Genomic DNA, 19356 nt, shown 5'->3' on the forward strand with positions numbered 1-19356 from the left:
ATTTATTTCTAAATAATATTTTTTTTTTACAAAAATCATGAATAATATGCAAGTTTTGATCTAAAAATCCATGTCAATATCCATATTTGTCACATAAGCAATTTCCGTCAGATAAAACAGACTCCGGTAAAAAAAATACAAATCACATTACTTAAAAAAAACAAATTCATTGTTAATAATGCAAGTTAGCGTACAAAAAATACAAGTTCACCTTAACATGCCAAAAAATTTTTTAAAAAAAAATATACAAATTATATGACAAAAACATAATTTTCACAAAAAATAATGAAAACCGATCACTTTTGAAACTATGTGATGACATAATAGTCTAAAAATTAGTTACGACTCCACGCCCATTTTACGTCTATGAATTTTATATTTTATTATGATAAAGGTTTGTCCACTCATTTAAAAAAAATAAAGAAATGACACCAACAGCAGAGTTTATAAAAATAGATACCGTTGAACATTTGGTTTTATAAAAAAAATATCGAATAATAAAACATTATAAGTAAGAATTAAACATTACGTAACATGTCACGCTTTCAATTTGATATTTGACAAAAAAAAAACTTACCCCACTTGGCTATTCTTGGTTTGTATCCCTAACACTATAATGACAACACGATTAATAATCGTGTCCAAGATGCTAATATCATCTATATTAAATTAAAATAATATGAAAAAAATGTGAAATCAATGAAATTTGATGAAGGTCGTGTTTATATTAAGTTCAAACTCGATTTTCGAAATAATATTGAGGTTAAGTTTGGTTTTTTAAAATTCAAAGTCGATGATATAACTGTTTCAATTTCAAATATATAAAAAATATTAATGCACTTTCTATCAATGTTTTTTTTAGTTTATATTTAGATGAAGATCAAAATATAATTATGAGAAATAATGAGAGATTATACTATAATTTTGATATATGAATTAAAAAAATAAATAAAAAAAAAGAAAGAGAAAAAAACAAAGTAGGAATTAAACCTACAGCTTGATGTGATATGCTTCACACTTACTGTGTACACCTATGTGAGCACCGATGAGATGTCACTCACTTATTATTGGATATACAATTTTTCTATATTTCATCACATTCAATAGATAAGTGCTTACATAGATATTCACGATAGGTCTGCATCATATCAAATCTATGTATATGAGAAATATTAGTTTTTCTATATTATCTTCTTGTTTTTGAAAAAAGGAAATTAAATTCAAAACGCTAAAAGGTAGAATTTACCGGCGCCTGACCTATCAAGATCTTATTTCGATTCCCTCGACGCACTCGAATATCTGTACCCCGTCTTCTAAATATGGACACGCAGGCATGACGTCATCACCGGCCCCTACCAATCGTCGGAGCCCGTCCTGAGGGCTGCATTCAGCGGGACGAAGGATCCCTATAGGATTCATTATCATCGTTTCTGACTGCGTGCTGTCGGAATTCCTATGACTACCATGAGGTCCAGACTTTTCAGCCGTCGGAGTATAAGGCAAGGGGCGGTGTTAGCAGTTGGATCGACGAAGATAAAGTTACTGCTAGCATGTTGTGTTGTTCTATCGTTTATCGCGTTTTCAGTGCGTAAGGCGTCATTTATGGGATGGGAGCAGAACGATGTTTCTCTGTACCCTTCCTCTTTGCCTCGGTAAGTGTTCTAGGAGTCCTGCGATGATTCTACTGGAGCGTGCAGATTTATGTGATTTTGCGATAAGTTTTCGTTTATTTCGTTGAGATGAAGCTGCTATTTATGTGTGTTCGATCGTTGGATTGGTGTAGTAAATGCTGTGAGGATTCATTGGGTCTTTTGTCGTTGTGTTTGTCTTGTTTTGCGTTGCTTAACTGGACAATTGATTTATTTTCGTCTTTACTTTAATGACGGACTTTTTGAGGAAAATACATTAATTTTTCTCAAAGTAGGGTTGTGGGTCTCCATTTGCAGCAATGCAGCGACAATTGGCGACTAGTAATCAACATTCATCTATAATTTGCTTGGAAGCTATTAATTAGCCCTTTGATTTACTTTACGTAATTGAATATTAAACCTATATATATTCTGCTTTTGCAAGAATAAAGAAAATGGCGAGATATTGTCCAAGAAACAACCCAATTTGATGTCTGGGTGTTCTCTCAGTTTTTTTTGACACGAGTCTTTGTTGTGCAAAGCATTTGCTTTCGTATTGTCTTTGGTTTGGCAATATGCGAAGCTCTGATAGACATTTGGTAGTCTTCACATGGAAGAGTTAGTTCGGAATGGATTTTCATGAATGAGGCAAGATATGTCTTTTCCTGAATGAGGAAGAGCTGGTCAAAGAATATTTCTTTGTTTGTTGTCAATGCCTGTTGACTAGATAGCCCATAATTTTATTATATTTCATGCCATTGCTTTGGGAGCATATTATCATCTGTTGCTACTGAATGTCTGTGTTGCTTCGTTTACAACAAATGATTTTGTATACTTTGACTCGTATCAAGCATTTTTTCTTGGATTTTTTAGTGGTTTATTCATGAATTAGAGAAGGCTGTATAACATATATTAAATACAATTGTTGTAATTGGTTGCCTCATGCTAATTCGGATGTAATGCGTTGTACAGGAAAGGATATACCATATTGATGAACACATGGAAAAGAAATGATCTTCTGAAGCAGTCCATATCTCATTATGCATTATGTCCTGGGCTTGATTCCGTCCATATAGTGTGGAGCGAGCCTGACCTTCCTTCAGATTCTCTTGTCAATTTTCTTACAAATGTGGTCAAGCAGAATTCAAAAGGTGGTCGAGAAATTGAGTTGAAATTTGATATAAATGTAGAAGACAGTTTGAACAACAGATTTAAAGAAATAAAGGATTTGAAGTCAGATGTGGTTTTTTCCGTTGACGATGATATTATATTCCCTTGCACAACAGTAGAATTTGCTTTCAGGGCCTGGCAGAGTGCACCAGACACAATGGTGGGATTTGTGCCTCGCGTTCATTGGCTCGATAAATCGGTCCGTGCTTTTACTTTGTGCTTCTTTTGTTAATGAAACAGCATAAGCTTAGGGAAAGTAAACCAGCAAAATATGCCACTTTGAAGCTCATACTTTTTCCATAAGGGGTTATATTTTTAAGTCTCTTCACTGCTAATTTCCATTTCCTTTGCCAGAACTCTCCATATTTGATCAGTTTGTTGTAAGATGGCAAATTGGTTTGTGGCGTTCCAATAATCAAGTCTGCATGTTCATTCAGTTTTCTGACACCTTTCCAGTGTACAATGATGTAAAGATTGAGTTCTATATCCATGTAATCACATTGTCCATATGACAATAAGTGTCTAATATTGTATACAAGTATTTTGTTCTTTTCTGCACACAACTATTCTTGACTTAGAATGTATCTGTATAAGCCCTCTTTACCCAAGCTCGAATTGATATATGAATTTCTCTACTTCAATGTTGGGGTTACCCTATCATTTAGTTGGAGAAACTGTTATTTAAAATGTCCGAAGAATTGCTTTAGATCTTCTTTTGGGCAGCACTTTCAACTGGTCTTTTTCTGTCACAGAAAGGTGATCAGGACACCTATATTTACAGTGGATGGTGGTCTGTTTGGTGGACTGGTACATACAGTATGATTCTCTCAAAGGCTGCCTTCTTTCATAAGAAATATCTCAACATGTATACGTACGAGATGCCATCTTCCATTCGAGAATATGTGACCAAGAACAGGTTCTTATCGAACCATAATTTTTTTTTACTTTTTTCACCCTCTCTTTTTGCAAATCTGAAAGCTTTTAATCGATGGGTATGGATCTATTAGAAATTGTGAAGATATTGCAATGTCTTTCCTCGTTGCAAATGCTACTCGTGCTCCGCCCATTTGGGTGAAAGGTAATTTTTATTTTTTTACTCAAATCTTATTTCTGATTGAAAGCTTTCATTCATTCCTTTTTAAAATGGTGTACTTCAGGTTTAGATTTGTTATTTGGCCTTTTACTGTTATGGTTTTGTTATTTGGCCTTTAACTGTTGTAGTTTTGGATTGAAACACTTTGTTTGCCAGTTTATATTTCACTTTTTTTAATCAGTTATTTCCTAGTCTGTTCTTTTTGTGGTTATGGAGCTTCAAGTGTTATATAAGATGCTCTTTTGTGTGGATTACACGCAATATACAACCACATATTCGGGAAAGAGTAGGATTCCCTGTAATGTTTTTTTTTTTTTTAAAAAAAGTTTTTGCATGAAATTCTAATTTAAGTTACGTTTCCAAGAATAAGAATTACCCCACTTGCTTAGCCTCCTGTCTAAAAGCAATCAATGCAGCATTCATTCCTTGAGTTTCTTCCACATCTTGGTGCTGGGGAAACAAAATCTCATCAAGTTTCACATCACTAAAAACAGCGTAGTAAGTCTCTAAAAATCGCACGCTAATGTTTCCCACCTCATGCTATAATTTAGGTAAAATATATGAGATTGGCTCCACTGGGATTAGCAGCTTGGGAGGCCATAATTCAAGAAGAACGCATTGTGTCAATCGTTTCTCGGTTGAGTACGGAGGAATGCCTTTGGTATCCACTTCAGTCAAGGCCGTTGATAGCCGTTTTAGCTGGTTTTGGTGATGGTGTCTCTTACCTCACCATTTTTCCACGTAGTACAGTCCTCTTATTCTACGTCTTATTAGTTATTCATTTGGTGGTATAATCACAATTTACCACATTTACTTAGGATATATCAGTGCAGTTTTTGTAGATTTTTACTTTGAAATAGATTACGAATATTGGTTCCTCCCTTAAATGATGTAATATGCTCCTGTGCCTTAGCCATCGTACTCGACATTCTGGCGCTTTATGAAAAGAAAACATATTAAAAACAGAGCAACATCTCATATACCGTTATCTTTATCAAAGAAGTTCCATATCTCGAGGTAAAAATGCGACTTTCCGCTCTTCAAAAAATAAAACGATACCGTGTTTATTCAAATATAAAGCTGGTGATCTAAAGTGTGCAACGCTTTGTCGCAAGGAAAAAACAATGTTTTTTTTAACAATATAAAGAGTTTCATTAGCTAGATGATAAGTTATCAGGCTCTACCAAATCAAAGAAGTAGATGTGTTTTCATCTCTTCTAAGCCACTACATCTTTTTGTGCGCGTATGCGAACTTGAATATTTTAACCATAACACACCAAATGAGATATTTGAGAATCCAAGTAAGGTGAAACCAGCCACTCCTTCGATGTTGGCCATTGCAAGACCACACTTGCAACTTTATTTTCTTTTCTTTTCTTTTACGAGAGTATTTTTGCATTAGTCTACAAGTTTGAGTTCGGTAAATCGCTAACAGGATAACAGGTTTCTTCACCACCAGTACTCCACAAGAAATTAGCATATCTCGAGGTTTGTGTTAGGTAAATCGCTAACAGGATAACAGGTTTCTTCACCACCAGTACTCCACAAGAAATTAGCATATCTCGAGGCGTAATAAGAGTTATCAGGCTCAGCAGCCAAGGCTTGTAAAAACCTCTCTTCCGCTTCCCACAAATCCCTTCGTACCATCCACAAGAAGTTAGCATAAAGGCTCAGGGCCTCTGCATCCGTTGGCATTACTTGTACCGCCCGCTTGTAACATTCCTCTGCCCTGTGAAGCACAATAATGGAAAATCAGCTTGAAAATATAAATCGAGATATATACATAAATCTGTCACACATGCAAGTTCAGAGACAGTTTCACATAGAGTAAACAGGTATTGTCCATTCTGGGTGGTTATGGAGAGTATGTACACTATATACAAGATAACATGATAATCTTTGAAGGAAACGAACAAGGGATTCGTGGGATTTTCAAGATTACCTGTCATAATCACGAGTAACGAGCTGCAAGAACTGCCCATAATTGCAGAGTAAAAGAGGGTTGTTAGGTTCATGAGACAAGTTCATCTGGTATAGAAGATCAGTTCTATGATATACTTCATAGCCATCGGACTCCACCTCCACTGACACTGGTGAGACGAAGCTTTGGATATTTTCGTGATCGAGAACCTCTCTCTCAAATTCTTGCATTTTTGTTGCTTCATTTCCATCGACAATTCCTTGACCAAGTTGAGCGATTGATGAAACTGATAAGTCAATCTCCTCATCATACTCGAATGCTCCCGATGGCAAAATCCTTGTTTGGGAAGCGGAAAAAGTGCCGAAATTTGCTACAAGGATCATAACATAGATCATTAAAGACGGTGTCTTTGAAAAAACTTGTTCAAACAGCCATGCAAATGATGAATGCATTTCTTTCTGAACTTTACGGATAGCAAAATCTAGATCTTCATGGCACGCAGATTCTCTCATATGTAAGGCATAGCTCTGAAGTTCGACTAAGATGAAAACCGCAGAAGAAAAAGCTGCCTTCACCGAGCAATAATCGGAATCTTTACATTCAGTAAAATCTTTAAACCCCCCGTTACATTGTATTTTCTTCTTTATCATCCTCAAAGACAGCGGGATATCAAAACACTTGGCTTTTTGTTCAATAGTGGCTCGAATAGCAGTCTCGCGATCTGGCCAATCTGGGACTTCTGGCCTGATCCCAAGCATCATGGGTTCCAAGAAATCAAATCGCGAATTCAAGAATGAATCTTGGTCGCCTTTTGTCTTGGGTATTGAGCGAGGGAATCTGTCCATATGTCCTTCACTCTCTGATAAGCCGAAACTTTTAGCTAATCCTTCGACATGACGGGATGATTCCTCATCACGCATTTTGTCAAAACCCGAAAAAGAACATTGAATGATAGGATCTCTGCAAACTTTCTTGTACAAAGCTTGAGAGTTCAGGGGAGTTTTGAACACAAATGGATGGGTAAGAGCAGTGAAGGGGACTGTTCGATCCCGTCCATCCCTTTTCAAGTTTGTAGAGGAAAAAAGAGGAACTGGGACCAAAGGAGCACACGCTTGAAGGGCATGAAGTGAACATTCTACGCTAGCCGGCACAAGTTCAAGCCTCATTAATGGCTAAGCAAGAAAGGGTGATACAAAGGTGTAAGCGCAGCGGCGGAACAGAAAGAATAAGGGGGGCTTATTGAAAATAGGGAACTGATACTTAAAATAAGATGAAAGAAGTCAAGAACGCTCACGTAAAGGCCGAAAACAAGAGAAGGCAGAGAAATCTCGTGAGTTCAAGAATCCGTATCCGATCTTGCAAAAGAAGAGTAGTTCAGAATCTGGTTTGGATGCCTTAAATGCAATCAAAACCTGCGACATACAAATGTGACAACACAGTAAATTAAACAGATAAAGGTCTCTCCTCCCCCCCCATCCCACAAATTTGCCAACATTCGTGCACAGATATATCAAAAGCTTGAAACTTTCACTTGTTAAAAGAAAAAATAACGCAAGTTCTATCACCACAACATATTACAGCGTGGCCCTTTTACTGATACAACTACAAGTAATCAATCATACGCAGATTCTATAACAAAAAAAAAGGCAAAAAATGGTAGGTGGTAAACCAGCTAAACCAGAAAAATTTTAGGAACTCAGTTTATATAATCAATGTTTCTGCTAAAAGGTCTCAAACTCGCCATGGTCTGTTGGATTCCATCGGATAAAAAATTCAGAAAGTGAAGACTTTGCTGTGATTTCTCGATTAAGTACAGTAGTGGGAACTGGGAGGGAAGATCAACAGATTAAATGAGAAAAAGAATGGATAGATCATAGATGAAGATGATATTATGAAGATAATATTTTGTAAGAGCAAAAGCGCACTTTTAGGAAGAGTGGGGCTTACAGTTTATGGGGACTATTGTGTTGGAGAGAAAGAACCGAAAACGTTACGATCACATGTGGGCCTGCTGCCATTGCCATTGCCATTGCCATGCCTAAAACAGCAACAAAAAGCGAATGCAGTTCAAACTTCAATGGACTATCTACTACAGAATAGGTGCAACCTGGCACTCTTCTTGAATCATCCCGAATGTGCAAGATTTGGTGGCAGATTTTCTTGACCAACAATTTATTTGTCTTTTTCTTTTTTTGTTTTCATCAAATTTAACGTATGCTCCCCATCTATTCTCAAACTCACTACAAATTGCGGATTATGTTAAAATATAAAACTATTTATAAACTTGAGTTTTTAAAATTGTTATCACGTTTCAAGATTTGATAAGAGTCAAGTCTTACCTATGTGAGCACCCCATGAGGTGTCACTCACTCATTGGATGTGATGAAATATAGAAAAATTGCGCATCCAATGGATGAGTGACACCTCATCGATGCCCACATAGGTGTGTATGATATCAAAAATTGCGTTTAATACAGTCCAATATTGATCGTGAAAACTGCATTGGATTTGGACGCATTCAGTGACTGAAGATTCATCGAGTTTAATAACTTACAATTGAGGGATTTACATAAACTCTTCAAATTACCAAAAATGTATAAATGAATATCCTTTTTTACACAAATACTTATATAAGACAGTTTCACAAATCAATTTTGTCATGAACTTCGAACCGACACATATCATGAAAATATTAGTTTTTTTATATCAAAAATATTACTATTCATGATGAATATGAATCAGATCAATTACTCTTACGTTTATAAACTCGTGATATTATCTCACAATAAACTTACTCCCTTTTTTCATATCCATCTAGACGTCCCCGTGAAATTCTTAAATGGTCCTTGGACACTTGGAGCCCGGTGGTGTTTGGACTATGAAAAATTACTCTAAAAAAAATTGTTATTACCCAAATCTCGTGACCGTATGACATATAACCTAAATTGTAAGCATAAAGACTTTAGGTGTTAGTATTATTTTATCATTATTGTGGGAAACAAGGAAAGGCAGTCCAATTGGCCGGATCACGTGAGTCTCCGAACTTAAGGTTTCATGGATTTCGGACGTGTGATTTTATCTAATAAATTATTTTATTAAAAAAATGTGCTTGCATGATATAAATTTCCGAGATAAGTTTAAATTAAAGGTCAAAGTAAATAAATCAGATATTTGGCACATCAAGAGATTATGCAGTAAAATTATTAATGAAAGATAATATAGAAAATTAAAATACTGTATCAATGAGATTATCTAATGAAGATGATTACAATAAATAGCCATTTTTAAAATTAACGACAATGGTTCTATAATATATGCCGACTTTATTAGTTAACGTTCACACCTATGATAAAACAAAATAGCAAAAACTTGTATGAGACGATCTCACGAGTCGTATTTTGTGAGACGGATCTCTTATTTGGGTCATCCATGAAAAAATATTACTTTTTATGCTAATAGTATTACTTTTTATTGTGAATATCGGTAAGGACGTTGACCCGTCTCACAGATAAAGATTCGTGAGACCGTCTCAAGACCTACTCAAACAAAATATGTTAAACTAAATATACAAAACTCCTACATCTCTACCAGATATTTTTTTTATTAATGAGGTTGGAGTTTTTGTTACCTCCTCGTTTTGCTTTATCGAAAAAGTTTATGTCACTGCACTATAAATGGAATCGTCATCCATCAACGATATGTTGATCGTGGAATAACAGAGATGAAAACCAAAAATGAGAAGGTCATGTAAACATGTTGCCTCCACTGTTCTCCTAGTGCTAACATATTCTGTGAAGGCAAAAACTTGTGTGATACGGTCTCACGGGTCGTATTTGTGAGACGGATCTCTTATTTGGGTCATCCATGAAAAAGTATTACTTTTTATGTTAAGAGTATTACTTTTTGTTTTGAATATAAGTAGGGTTGACCCGTCTCACAGATTACGATCCGTGAGACGGTCTCACATGAGACCCACTCTTCTGTGAAAGGGCTACTAAATTGTAAAACATAGAAATATTATGTTACCATTCATGATATATCCCATGGAGATCTCAACTCTCATAATCAAATGTTTTATTTTCAGTCAAAGCTTGCAGTTTTTGATAACTAAAATATTCCAGAACTTGAAGCAGGCTACCATTCACATCCAGCATCCTGCTATTGCTAAACATGACGAAGTGAACCGAATATTATGAACAAGTTTACCCGAAATTTAAGCTGTCCAACTACTAATCTTTGCAGCTACAGGTCAATCCAAATGTTTCAAGGGCACCATTGGAGGACGAAATCAATATACAGGGAGGAGAAATTAGATGTTAAAATTTCAAACAAACTTGGGGAGGGGAAGCAGAAATAATTTTAGGCTATATGTTATAAGACAAGTACAAATATATTAGAGAAAAATGTCATATGGAAGGCATGAGTGACGGCTGATCTTGCTAGCCCCTTCTTGCTCTACCGCTGCCAAGATGCACGCTATCGTTGCTTAAATGTCATAAAATCTAAATTAATTACCTCATTACTGGGTTCAATATGGAGTTCTCCAATAAATTGATAGAGAGAACCGGGTCGAAGATTGAGCTTCAAGTGCTGAGTATCAACTTTAATTTTAAGCTAGCATCTCCTTCAGTTATTACAGCAACTGCGGTTTCCAAAGTATATTCTTGCAACCTAGGAGGAGAAAAACACTTGATGTTCTTAATGATAGTGAAAAGTAGGTTATACCAACATAACTAACCTTCAAAATGAATATACTCGTTATGGTGCAGCTTAGATAGTTTAGATCGTACAACAACGCAAGTAACACATTTGGATGGTTCTTCCAGTAGTGATGGTTACTCATCCCCGACAATATTGTCACACTAATTAACAATCTAGAACTTATCAAAACCAGACACTAGTCCATGGCTTTGATACAAATCATAATGCCAATCACTTGTTGTTCAAGAAAAATCTATAAATAATGATAATGATGCAATGCAAGTCTTCTAAATCCGACATCAATCCAAACATCATGTTTTAATCATTGTTCTCTAACAATATGGCTGACTAGGCATCACAAAAAGGTTTTTCTAGCTTAATTTACAATGATGGAAAGCCAGACATACTTCCTAGAAGATGTACAACTGACAACTAACTAGCAGCTAGAATGATCTAAAGCTGGACTGTATGTAATGCATTGTTAGCGAATTGCACCTATGATGTTTTCTTCTACACCCCACAGATGCCACGGCATTATGCATATGGTCGTCGTAAATTGTGCAACAAGCTATATTTGTAAGCACAGAGCATAAAAAAAGGGTAGAAGATTCAAAAAAATCTGACAGAATACCCACTTTCCAATAACGCGAAAGGCGCCAGCTTGCTTGAAGTTTGGCGACGAGGGATTTAATTCTTGCAAAGTAACCAATAAACCAGCATTTACAGCTAATGCCGACATTTCGCGCGACCACTTCAAATACACCGCGAGTTTATGAAATAAAATTTACCTGAAAGATTCCGCGCAAATTGTGTACGACTTCACAATATCATTTTAAAAATGAAAAATCAAAGCTACAATGATACTGCCTACCTTCTCCTTCTAGGGTAAAATTTTAGCCCTAATTTCAGTTCAGTTAGAAGTTGACATACTGAAGACAAGGATCGGAGAAATTGGAGACACAATAGTGTCCCTTCGAGGAATAAGATTGAAATTCTATCAAAAACTTTACTCCAAACTTGACCAAATGAAAAACTCTATCCAAACCCTAAATCGCAAAACGCCACCCAAAAATCAACCAAAAACTCAATCCAACCTCGATCCAATTCAAAATTCAATCTGAAACTTCACCAAAACTCGATTAATTTCAAAATTTCACTTGAAACTCTACTAAAACTCGACTCATTTCAAAATTTCACCCATTGATGAAAACTCAATCCATAATCATGAAAAACTCAATATTCCATATCAATTGATACCGATTGGGAGAATTGCTTTTAAACCTCCATAACATAGTTAAACGTGTGTTCAGTTCTTTTCAGACCAAATTATGAATAAAATATCAATTTACCTAATCAAGTCGGATACAAATCTTGATTGGAAATATTTAGGTCTAAGTAGAAACTCGGCTTGACGCTTAAATTTAATCGAGCTTTGGTCGAGTTGAGCTTAATACTATCTGATTTGAATATGAGGATGCATTTTCTAATTCATATATCAAATTCGATGGCATTCATCTGGCTCAAAATTACCATCAGAATTTGAAATCTTTGTTTTCATTAAATTAAATTATATTATATTTTGCATCAAATTCTAATCAACTCACCAACCAACCTAATCATGAATAAAAAAAATTCAACAAAAATCTAAATCCAAAAGCACCTCATGATAACCATTGATTTATATTTATTTTACCCTAATTCAAACTCACTAATTCATACAAATTATTATATGAAATCAATTTTCCCAGTGAGAAGCTAGCGAGTACTTGAATAATTTCATCGAAATCAAGCATAAGCTCGAGCGAAGAGATTATCCGAAATCAACCGCAAACATTAAATATTACGAAACAATAACTAACAAACAACAAAATTACGAAACAAAAAAATGTAGTGCAATGGTTATTGTAATTCAAAATCATCCAAACTTTTTCAAGAATCCGACAATATCCCAAAGCTCTCTCGAATCTTTTTGAGGAAATTTCTTCAAATATTTTCTCCACGAGTTGTCTCGAATTCTGATGAATTTAGTTCTTTACAATACTGAAACGTGGAACACCATCACTTTTTAAAATTTGTAATTTTCATTCGGAACTTAGTATTTATTATAAACCTAAAGTAGCATGTTACCTAGTTGGTTACACATGAAATTTGGATAAAAATGAAACCATTTGTTTTTCTGAAATCAATTTTATTTTTAGTTGAGATAATACAATTGAATCTCGAATACAAGATTTCGTTTCAAATTTGATAATTTTGAAAATTTACACCCCGTTTCAAATTTGATAATTTTGAAAATTTACACCCCGCTCTGATCAAATTCTTGATTCCGATACTAAGACTGAAGTGGAATATGTTCACATATGGTAAGGCAAAAAAAGGTCTATGTAGAGGAAAGAGTATATATCACGTCTACTTTTTCAATGAAAGGTAAAGAAGAAAAGCTTGACAATTTTAAATTATGGAGCATAAGAAAGAGTTTTGTGGGGAAAAAGGAAAATGACTAGTAAATATAATGGTAAAAAGTGTATGAAAAAGAAACATTGTATCAATACAATAGGTGATATATATCCAAAGCAATTTTCTGTATTGACTGCCTCAAATTGTTAATTTTACCTTTTAAACATTAACAATGCCGATTTTCTAAAATGGGATTTTGGGCTCTCAATTTTCAAATAATAAGTACATATTTCTGCACATTATGGCTTAATNCATTGGCAAGACAATAAAGACTTGTGGAAAATTGTAAACGAGGCTACGTATTGTTATTAAAAAAACAATACAACTCAATTTAGTAGAACAAATTAACAAGCAAATGCTATCTGCAGATTACTAATATAAACCACTTATTCCAATTACTTGTACCAGCAAGATAAAAGAAACATGCACATTATAGACAGGATGTGAAACAGTCTTGACGAAAAATTCGAAATCAGTTTACGAAGAGCGATAACCAATCGATTTTACCAGCACACATATATTATCATAGGGCTGCTCTCGTTTCTACAAAGTTGGCCATTATCTCTATACATCTTAAACACGACAATGCAAATTAACTATAAATGTAGATGTTACCATTTCTGTAATCTGTGTCCCAATATAAGGAAGACTTGTTAAAGTGCATACAAAACCCATAATAGAAATTTCAAGCGTATATATATAATGGGAAAGATGGACAATAATGAGACCATCACTTTGCACAACACTCGAAAAACTTACAGGCCGAAGCTTCAAGGTTGTAATCACATTACAGAATTCTTGCTTGAAGTTCGAGGTCATATCTCCAGAAAAGTTGTAAGAATTTATTTTTGTATTTGATCAACGTGTTGGGATTACTTCTCAGAACGATGCTGTGTATTTTTTTTTATATATAAGTTTACATGTTCCACTTGTATAAATTTTTTTTGTATAAGTTTACATGTTCCACTTGTCTTAAAAATTTTAAGACGAGAAAGACAAATTTTAGATAATATAATTATTTATAACCTTCTATCAAAAAAAATTGATGGCGCCCACATTGGCTCCAATCTCTGCATGTAAACTTATAGATATTACACAGCATCAGCATTGGAATGCCATTGTTGAAGCACATAATGGATTTGGACAAACTTCTGAGGAATTCTATGTATTTCAAACCTTGATTTGTACTAATGTTGCTGAATCCTCCTCAGAGAAAAAAGTTACTGCATGAAAAAAATCAAGTACACAGGCACACACTTACACTTTACTCATAACTTACTCTAGCAATATAAATAACCTCAAACCTGGTATACTAATTCACAAGTGGCTGTGCTTCAGTTAATTGATCAACTACTTCTTTTTCCGTCTCTTTTTTGAGTTATGCGAAGATCTAACTCTAAGGAAAGAACCCTCGAGGTGAATCTCACAACTGTTCTGTCTGTCGTCAAGTTCAAACAACATGATTCTATAACATCACATGCCAAAGCCATATCAGAATTTATCATGACAACGAAATAAGCACTCTAATTCTAAAATAACTAGACATTAACATAGAAATAAAATCATATGTTTTATTCACTCTAACAATGGACTTGAACAGGAAAAGAGGTAAAAGAAGCATGGAGAAACAATCAATTATGAGTTGTATTTGTATTGTGTTATCCCTCCTCTCAGCTTTACAAGGTGTATACCCACAACGGACTTTCATAGTTGCCCAGGATGGTAGTGGAAACTTCACCAGTACTCTCTCCCAGGTAATATCAGCAGCACCTAACTACGGTTCAATGATAACTTACATCAAGATAAGAGCAGGAATTTATCACGAGAACGTTTTCATTCCAAAGGAGAAGATCAACCTGCACTTACTGGGAGATGGAATGGACAGGACAAAGATATCCGGGAATAGAAGCACGAACATGGGCTTCTTAACTTTTGAAACAGCAACAGTTAGTAAGTACAATATAAAATTGTCTTCCAAAATATTGGTTGACTAGTATGTTTGTGTGTATATATGCTAAAGTTAGGAGAGACCCTTTCAGTTGAATGTTATCATTAAGGAGATGCTAAATTCTTATTATGTTATTTATATTTCAGGAATCGTTGCTGATGGTTTTGTGACCAAAGAAATTACCTTCGAGAACACGGCTGGGGTAAACATGAACCAGTTAGTGGCTGTAACAAACGAAGGTCGATATTCTGCTTTCTATAGATGCCGATTCCTAAGCTATCAAGATACATTATATGTCCGGAAGAACATCCAATTTTTCAGAGAGTGTGACATTTATGGGACAGTAGATTTCATATTTGGGGATGCACGAGCACTCTTTCAAAATTGCAATGTTTATGCATGCAGACCTCGAAAAGGGCGGTCGAATACCATCACGGCACAAAGAAGAAAATCAGACCAATACCTTTCAGGCATCGTGATGCAAAACTGCACAATTGTAGCTGCACCAGATCTGCAGCCGAGGTTCAACGTGAGGACCTATTTAGGCAGGCCTTGGCAGAACTACTCAACAACGGTGATAATGCAGAGTTTCATGGACAAACTAATTGATCCAAGAGGCTGGTTGGAGCGGCCAGGGCACGGATTGGACACACTATTTTATGCAGAATATCAAAACCGGGGCCCAGGGGCAAATACCAAGAACAGAGTAAAATGGGCGCGCACGATCAATTATCCAGCAGCGAAAAGATTCACGGCAAGGGTCTTCTTAAAAGGAGAAAAATGGATTAGTTCGACTGGAATACCTTGTTACCTTGATCTCTAGCGATCTTTTTTTTTTTTTTTTGGGTAATATAGTTTATAATCTAGAAAATGCACGCTAGAGCTTCCAGTTATGTTTGATGAACTCCTGGTTGTTCTGTCACTTTCTACTTGGTTTCGGATACTATACTTCACTCTATGCATCACAATATGCGACATATCTTATTATTTTTTTATTATATTTTGAACAATATAAGAAATTTTTGAAAGGGTGTTGTTTATTATAAACGAATAGGAAAAAAAATGAAGATCAAAATATCCTTAAAAAAGTTTGTGAAAATTTCAATGATGATTATCATACTAATATTTTAAATACAATAATTCCGCAAGTTGGTATGAAATTTGAGAGTGAAGAAGAAGCATTTAACTTCTATAACAATTATGCGAAGGCGGTTGGTTTTAGTATCAAAAGACGTGCATGTCACAAGGATAAAGATGAAAATACTATCGATAGTCAATTTTTTTGTTCGTGTCAAGGTCAAGGTCAAAGAGAAAGAAGATAAACGAGATGTTGGTAGAAAAATGATTTTTCGCGGTACGTCATCAAAAGCGTGCATTAGAAGCACGCTGCGAATATTACTTTAAACGGCGTGCACTTATATGTGAGCTGTTAATATTATTACACTTGACAGTATTGGCGTTCATTAAAAGCACGCTGCGGATATTACTATCCGCATGGTGCTTTAAAAGCACGCTGTGTGTGCTGTTAAAAAATTATATAAACGACAGCGTGCACATTATGTGCGCTGTTAATATTTAGCAACGGTTTTTTGAAAACCGTCGCAATATTTATATTAGCGACGGTTTATTTCAAACGGTTTTTAATAAACCGTCGCAACATTCAAATCCGTCGCTAATAGATGTCGCTAACAGCGACAGTTTTAAACAAAATCGGGATTACTAACCTTCGCTAATAGCTGTCGCTAATGGCGACTGTTTTAAACAAAATCGTTGCTAACAGCGACGTTAATTTTGAAAACCGTCGCAAATTGTCTTTAAATATCCACAGTCTCGAACCATTTCTACCCCACCACTTCATAACACTTAAAATTTTTCTCTCTTAGGCAATTTTAGTTTCGATTGAAGGTACGTGTTTTTGTTTCAATTTTTTGTAAATTTTAAAATGTTAGTTAAGATGAATATTATTATTATAGTGTACGTTTGTTTAGATTTATTAAATTATAAACGTAATTTTTTTTATTTTAATAAAAACATTAGCGACAGATGTTTTCAAAGCCGTCGCTAAAATTAGTGACAATTAAAAACGTCGCTAATTAGCGACGGTGTTTTATAAATTGTCGCTAAATAGCGACGGTCTTTTTAAAAAACTATCGCAATATAGCGACGGATGTTTTAAAATTCCCGTCGCTAATTAGCGACGGATGTTAAAAACCGTCTCTAATGTTAGCGACGGAATGTTAAAACCGTCGCTAATTAATATCAACGGTAGTATTAACGGCGTGCCTACGCACGCTGTGGATAATTGTATTAACGGCGCGCTTATGCACGCTGCGGATAATCTTGAATTTTCAACAGCTTACGATGTGCGTTGCGGATAGTGAATTTGCGCGCTGCGAAAAGTCATTTTTGTTTTAGTGTGTATTAAATATCATCGTCCTGAAAACAAGAACTGGTTGTTGCCCAGTGATGAAAGTTAGTGCTCGTGAGACAGGTAGATTTAAACTTTTTAGCTTTATTGCTGCTCACAGTGGACACAACTTGGTTTGTCCAAATAAATCTCGTATATTGAGATCTCAAAAGAAAAATAACTATTTAAAAAGCAACACAAATATTTAAATATTTACAACAGATCGATGTAGTCAAATGATCCAATTTTTTTTATTTATATTCGAGTAGATAGTAGTGATCTAATAACTAATATCTTCTGGACGGATGGACAAATGATAGCTAACTACGTGTATTTTGGAGATGTGGTGTAGTGTTTTGATACAATATATAAGAAAAATAAAGAAGGAAGACCATTCACACTCTTCGTCGAAATGAAGATTTGCAAGTTTATTTGAGGACAAATCATATTATTCCAGTTTTGCCTTTCCCTGTTGACAGCAAAGAAAAATTATACATCTTTGTGGCAGCAGTTGAAAGCCAAACAGATGCTAGCAACTGAGACGAACAACAAAATTGACCCAAGAAATGACCGATGACTTATATGTTAAAATAATAGAACATGATAGGTTTTTAGTTATTATTATTAATTTAGTTTGATTTATGGTATTTATTTTCATTTAATAATTGCTGATTGGATTTATGGACCAGATTAACACGTCTCACATATATATCTATGTGACCGTCTCACAAAAAAACATAATTTTTTTATATATGTATTAGTGTGTATGTGAATTATATTTTGTACATACCAACGCTATCAATATATAAAAAAAAAAAAACATTTCAAGAAAGATTTGTCGTATTTACTACAAAATAATTTGTTTCCATTATCATCAAAGTAAATAGAGAAAGATAATCTAGCGACATTAAGGATAAGTTTTTGTAATCAAAGTAATTATTTTATTGAGAAACTATTTTAATTTAATAAACGCAAGAAGATCTTGTTTCTAACATTATGAATTGAGTGATGTAAATCAACACTGTATCGAAAAAGAATCGTCTCAGTATAAAATCTTTCCCATATTCAAAGAATTCGAATTGATAACGTGACTAATACATGTTCATATGCTCTTATTAAAAATAATGTTTTTATATCCGAAAATCTTCCATGTATCATATAATATTTCCTTGGAGTTGATTATTTATTTTGAGAAATTGTTCATTACCTTTGCCTTAAATGAAATTCCAAATATACCTTTTAGCCACTCAACTCCAAATTCAAAATTTCTTTTAATACTATTTTCTCCTAATATTTCGATTTCAAAATTCGATAATTTTTATTATAATTTGTTTGACAACTTTCTGAGTAAGTCTCTTGTGCGACGGTCTCACGAATTTTTATCTGTGAGACGGATCAACCCTACCGATAATTACAATAAAAAGTAATACTAGCATAAAAAATAATACTTTTTCATGGATGACTCAAATCAAATATTTGACCAACGAAATTGATCTGTAAAACCGTCTCACAAGAGTTTTTGTGCAACTTTCATTTTAAAACGTTTGTCCGCAATCTATTGAATAAGAATAGAAACACGCAAACCCTAATACTTTTATTTTTTAATAAGATTATTGTTAGGTAAGATTTTATTTAATGTGGTGGGACCCACATTAAATAAAATAATAATAAAAACTCATCCCACATCGTTTTTTTATTAAAACTGAACAAGGGAATTAGTTATAAATAGAGCTCAATTCCTTCAGTTATTGTATCTCAAAATCAAAAGTTTTTTAGCTTTGATAAAAAGAGAGTGCATAGAAAAAAAGAGTGTATTTTTTTCTTGAGTGCGGGAATTCTCTTTGTGTGAGTTAGAGAAATTATTTTCTCGGTATACTCGGGTTGGGAGTGTGAGAAATATTGAGTGTATTGGTGTATACACTTGTTGTAATATTTCTTCCAGTTATAAAAGTTGCAGTGCTCCGTGGACGTAGCCTATATTGGGTGAACCACGTAAATCTTTGTGTTCTTGTTGGTTATTTTATTCCGCAA

At 34.5% G+C, this 19356-nt stretch overlaps 3 protein-coding genes across 4 annotated transcripts; 2 read left to right on the forward strand and 1 right to left on the reverse strand.

Annotated features, from left to right (window-relative positions):
• The first annotated feature begins 1190 nt into the window (after window positions 1-1190).
• On the forward strand, window positions 1191-4803 carry LOC140977017 (glycosylinositol phosphorylceramide mannosyl transferase 1-like). Its single transcript, XM_073441535.1, has 5 exons — window positions 1191-1652; window positions 2601-2997; window positions 3551-3714; window positions 3806-3876; window positions 4443-4803. The coding sequence occupies exons 1-5, from the start codon at window positions 1456-1458 to the stop codon at window positions 4601-4603; spliced, it is 990 nt and encodes a 329-aa protein (XP_073297636.1). The 5' UTR covers window positions 1191-1455; the 3' UTR covers window positions 4604-4803.
• A 390-nt stretch (window positions 4804-5193) lies between these two features.
• Window positions 5194-8026, reverse strand: LOC140977019 (uncharacterized). 2 transcript variants are annotated; one of them, XM_073441536.1, is made up of 4 exons: window positions 7760-8026; window positions 7107-7224; window positions 5834-6984; window positions 5194-5620 (listed from the first exon to the last, which is right to left on the reverse strand). In XM_073441536.1, exons 3-4 carry the CDS (start codon window positions 6976-6978, stop codon window positions 5365-5367), a joined length of 1401 nt encoding a protein of 466 aa, XP_073297637.1. In that variant the 5' UTR covers window positions 6979-6984; window positions 7107-7224; window positions 7760-8026; the 3' UTR covers window positions 5194-5364. The 2 variants fall into 2 exon arrangements, with proteins under 2 accessions (XP_073297637.1, XP_073297638.1); XM_073441537.1 differs by lacking the exon at window positions 7760-8026 and adding an exon at window positions 7554-7738.
• A 5698-nt stretch (window positions 8027-13724) lies between these two features.
• Window positions 13725-15852, forward strand: LOC140977863 (pectinesterase-like). Its single transcript, XM_073442592.1, has 2 exons — window positions 13725-14920; window positions 15065-15852. The coding sequence occupies exons 1-2, from the start codon at window positions 14557-14559 to the stop codon at window positions 15739-15741; spliced, it is 1041 nt and encodes a 346-aa protein (XP_073298693.1). The 5' UTR covers window positions 13725-14556; the 3' UTR covers window positions 15742-15852.
• Window positions 15853-19356: the final 3504 nt, after the last annotated feature.

This window comes from Primulina huaijiensis, chromosome 5, assembly GCF_012295235.1.
Source record: "Primulina huaijiensis isolate GDHJ02 chromosome 5, ASM1229523v2, whole genome shotgun sequence".
Classification (NCBI taxonomy): domain Eukaryota; kingdom Viridiplantae; phylum Streptophyta; class Magnoliopsida; order Lamiales; family Gesneriaceae; genus Primulina; species Primulina huaijiensis.

Bases quoted from the DNA above. Each gene is read 5' to 3' on its own strand.
- LOC140977017 (XM_073441535.1), top strand. From the start codon at position 1,456: ATGACTACCATGAGGTCCAGACTTTTCAGCCGTCGGAGTATAAGGCAA. The intron at 3,715-3,805 runs GTTCTTATCGAA...TGGATCTATTAG, and splicing joins GAATATGTGACCAAGAACAG to AAATTGTGAAGATATTGCAA. The intron at 3,877-4,442 runs GTAATTTTTATT...GCTATAATTTAG, and splicing joins TCCGCCCATTTGGGTGAAAG to GTAAAATATATGAGATTGGC.
- LOC140977019 (XM_073441536.1), bottom strand. From the start codon at position 6,978: ATGAGGCTTGAACTTGTGCCGGCTAGCGTAGAATGTTCACTTCATGCC. The intron at 5,621-5,833 runs GTAATCTTGAAA...TGTGCTTCACAG, and splicing joins GTTACTCGTGATTATGACAG to GGCAGAGGAATGTTACAAGC.
- LOC140977863 (XM_073442592.1), top strand. From the start codon at position 14,557: ATGGACTTGAACAGGAAAAGAGGTAAAAGAAGCATGGAGAAACAATCA. The intron at 14,921-15,064 runs GTAAGTACAATA...TTTATATTTCAG, and splicing joins TTTTGAAACAGCAACAGTTA to GAATCGTTGCTGATGGTTTT.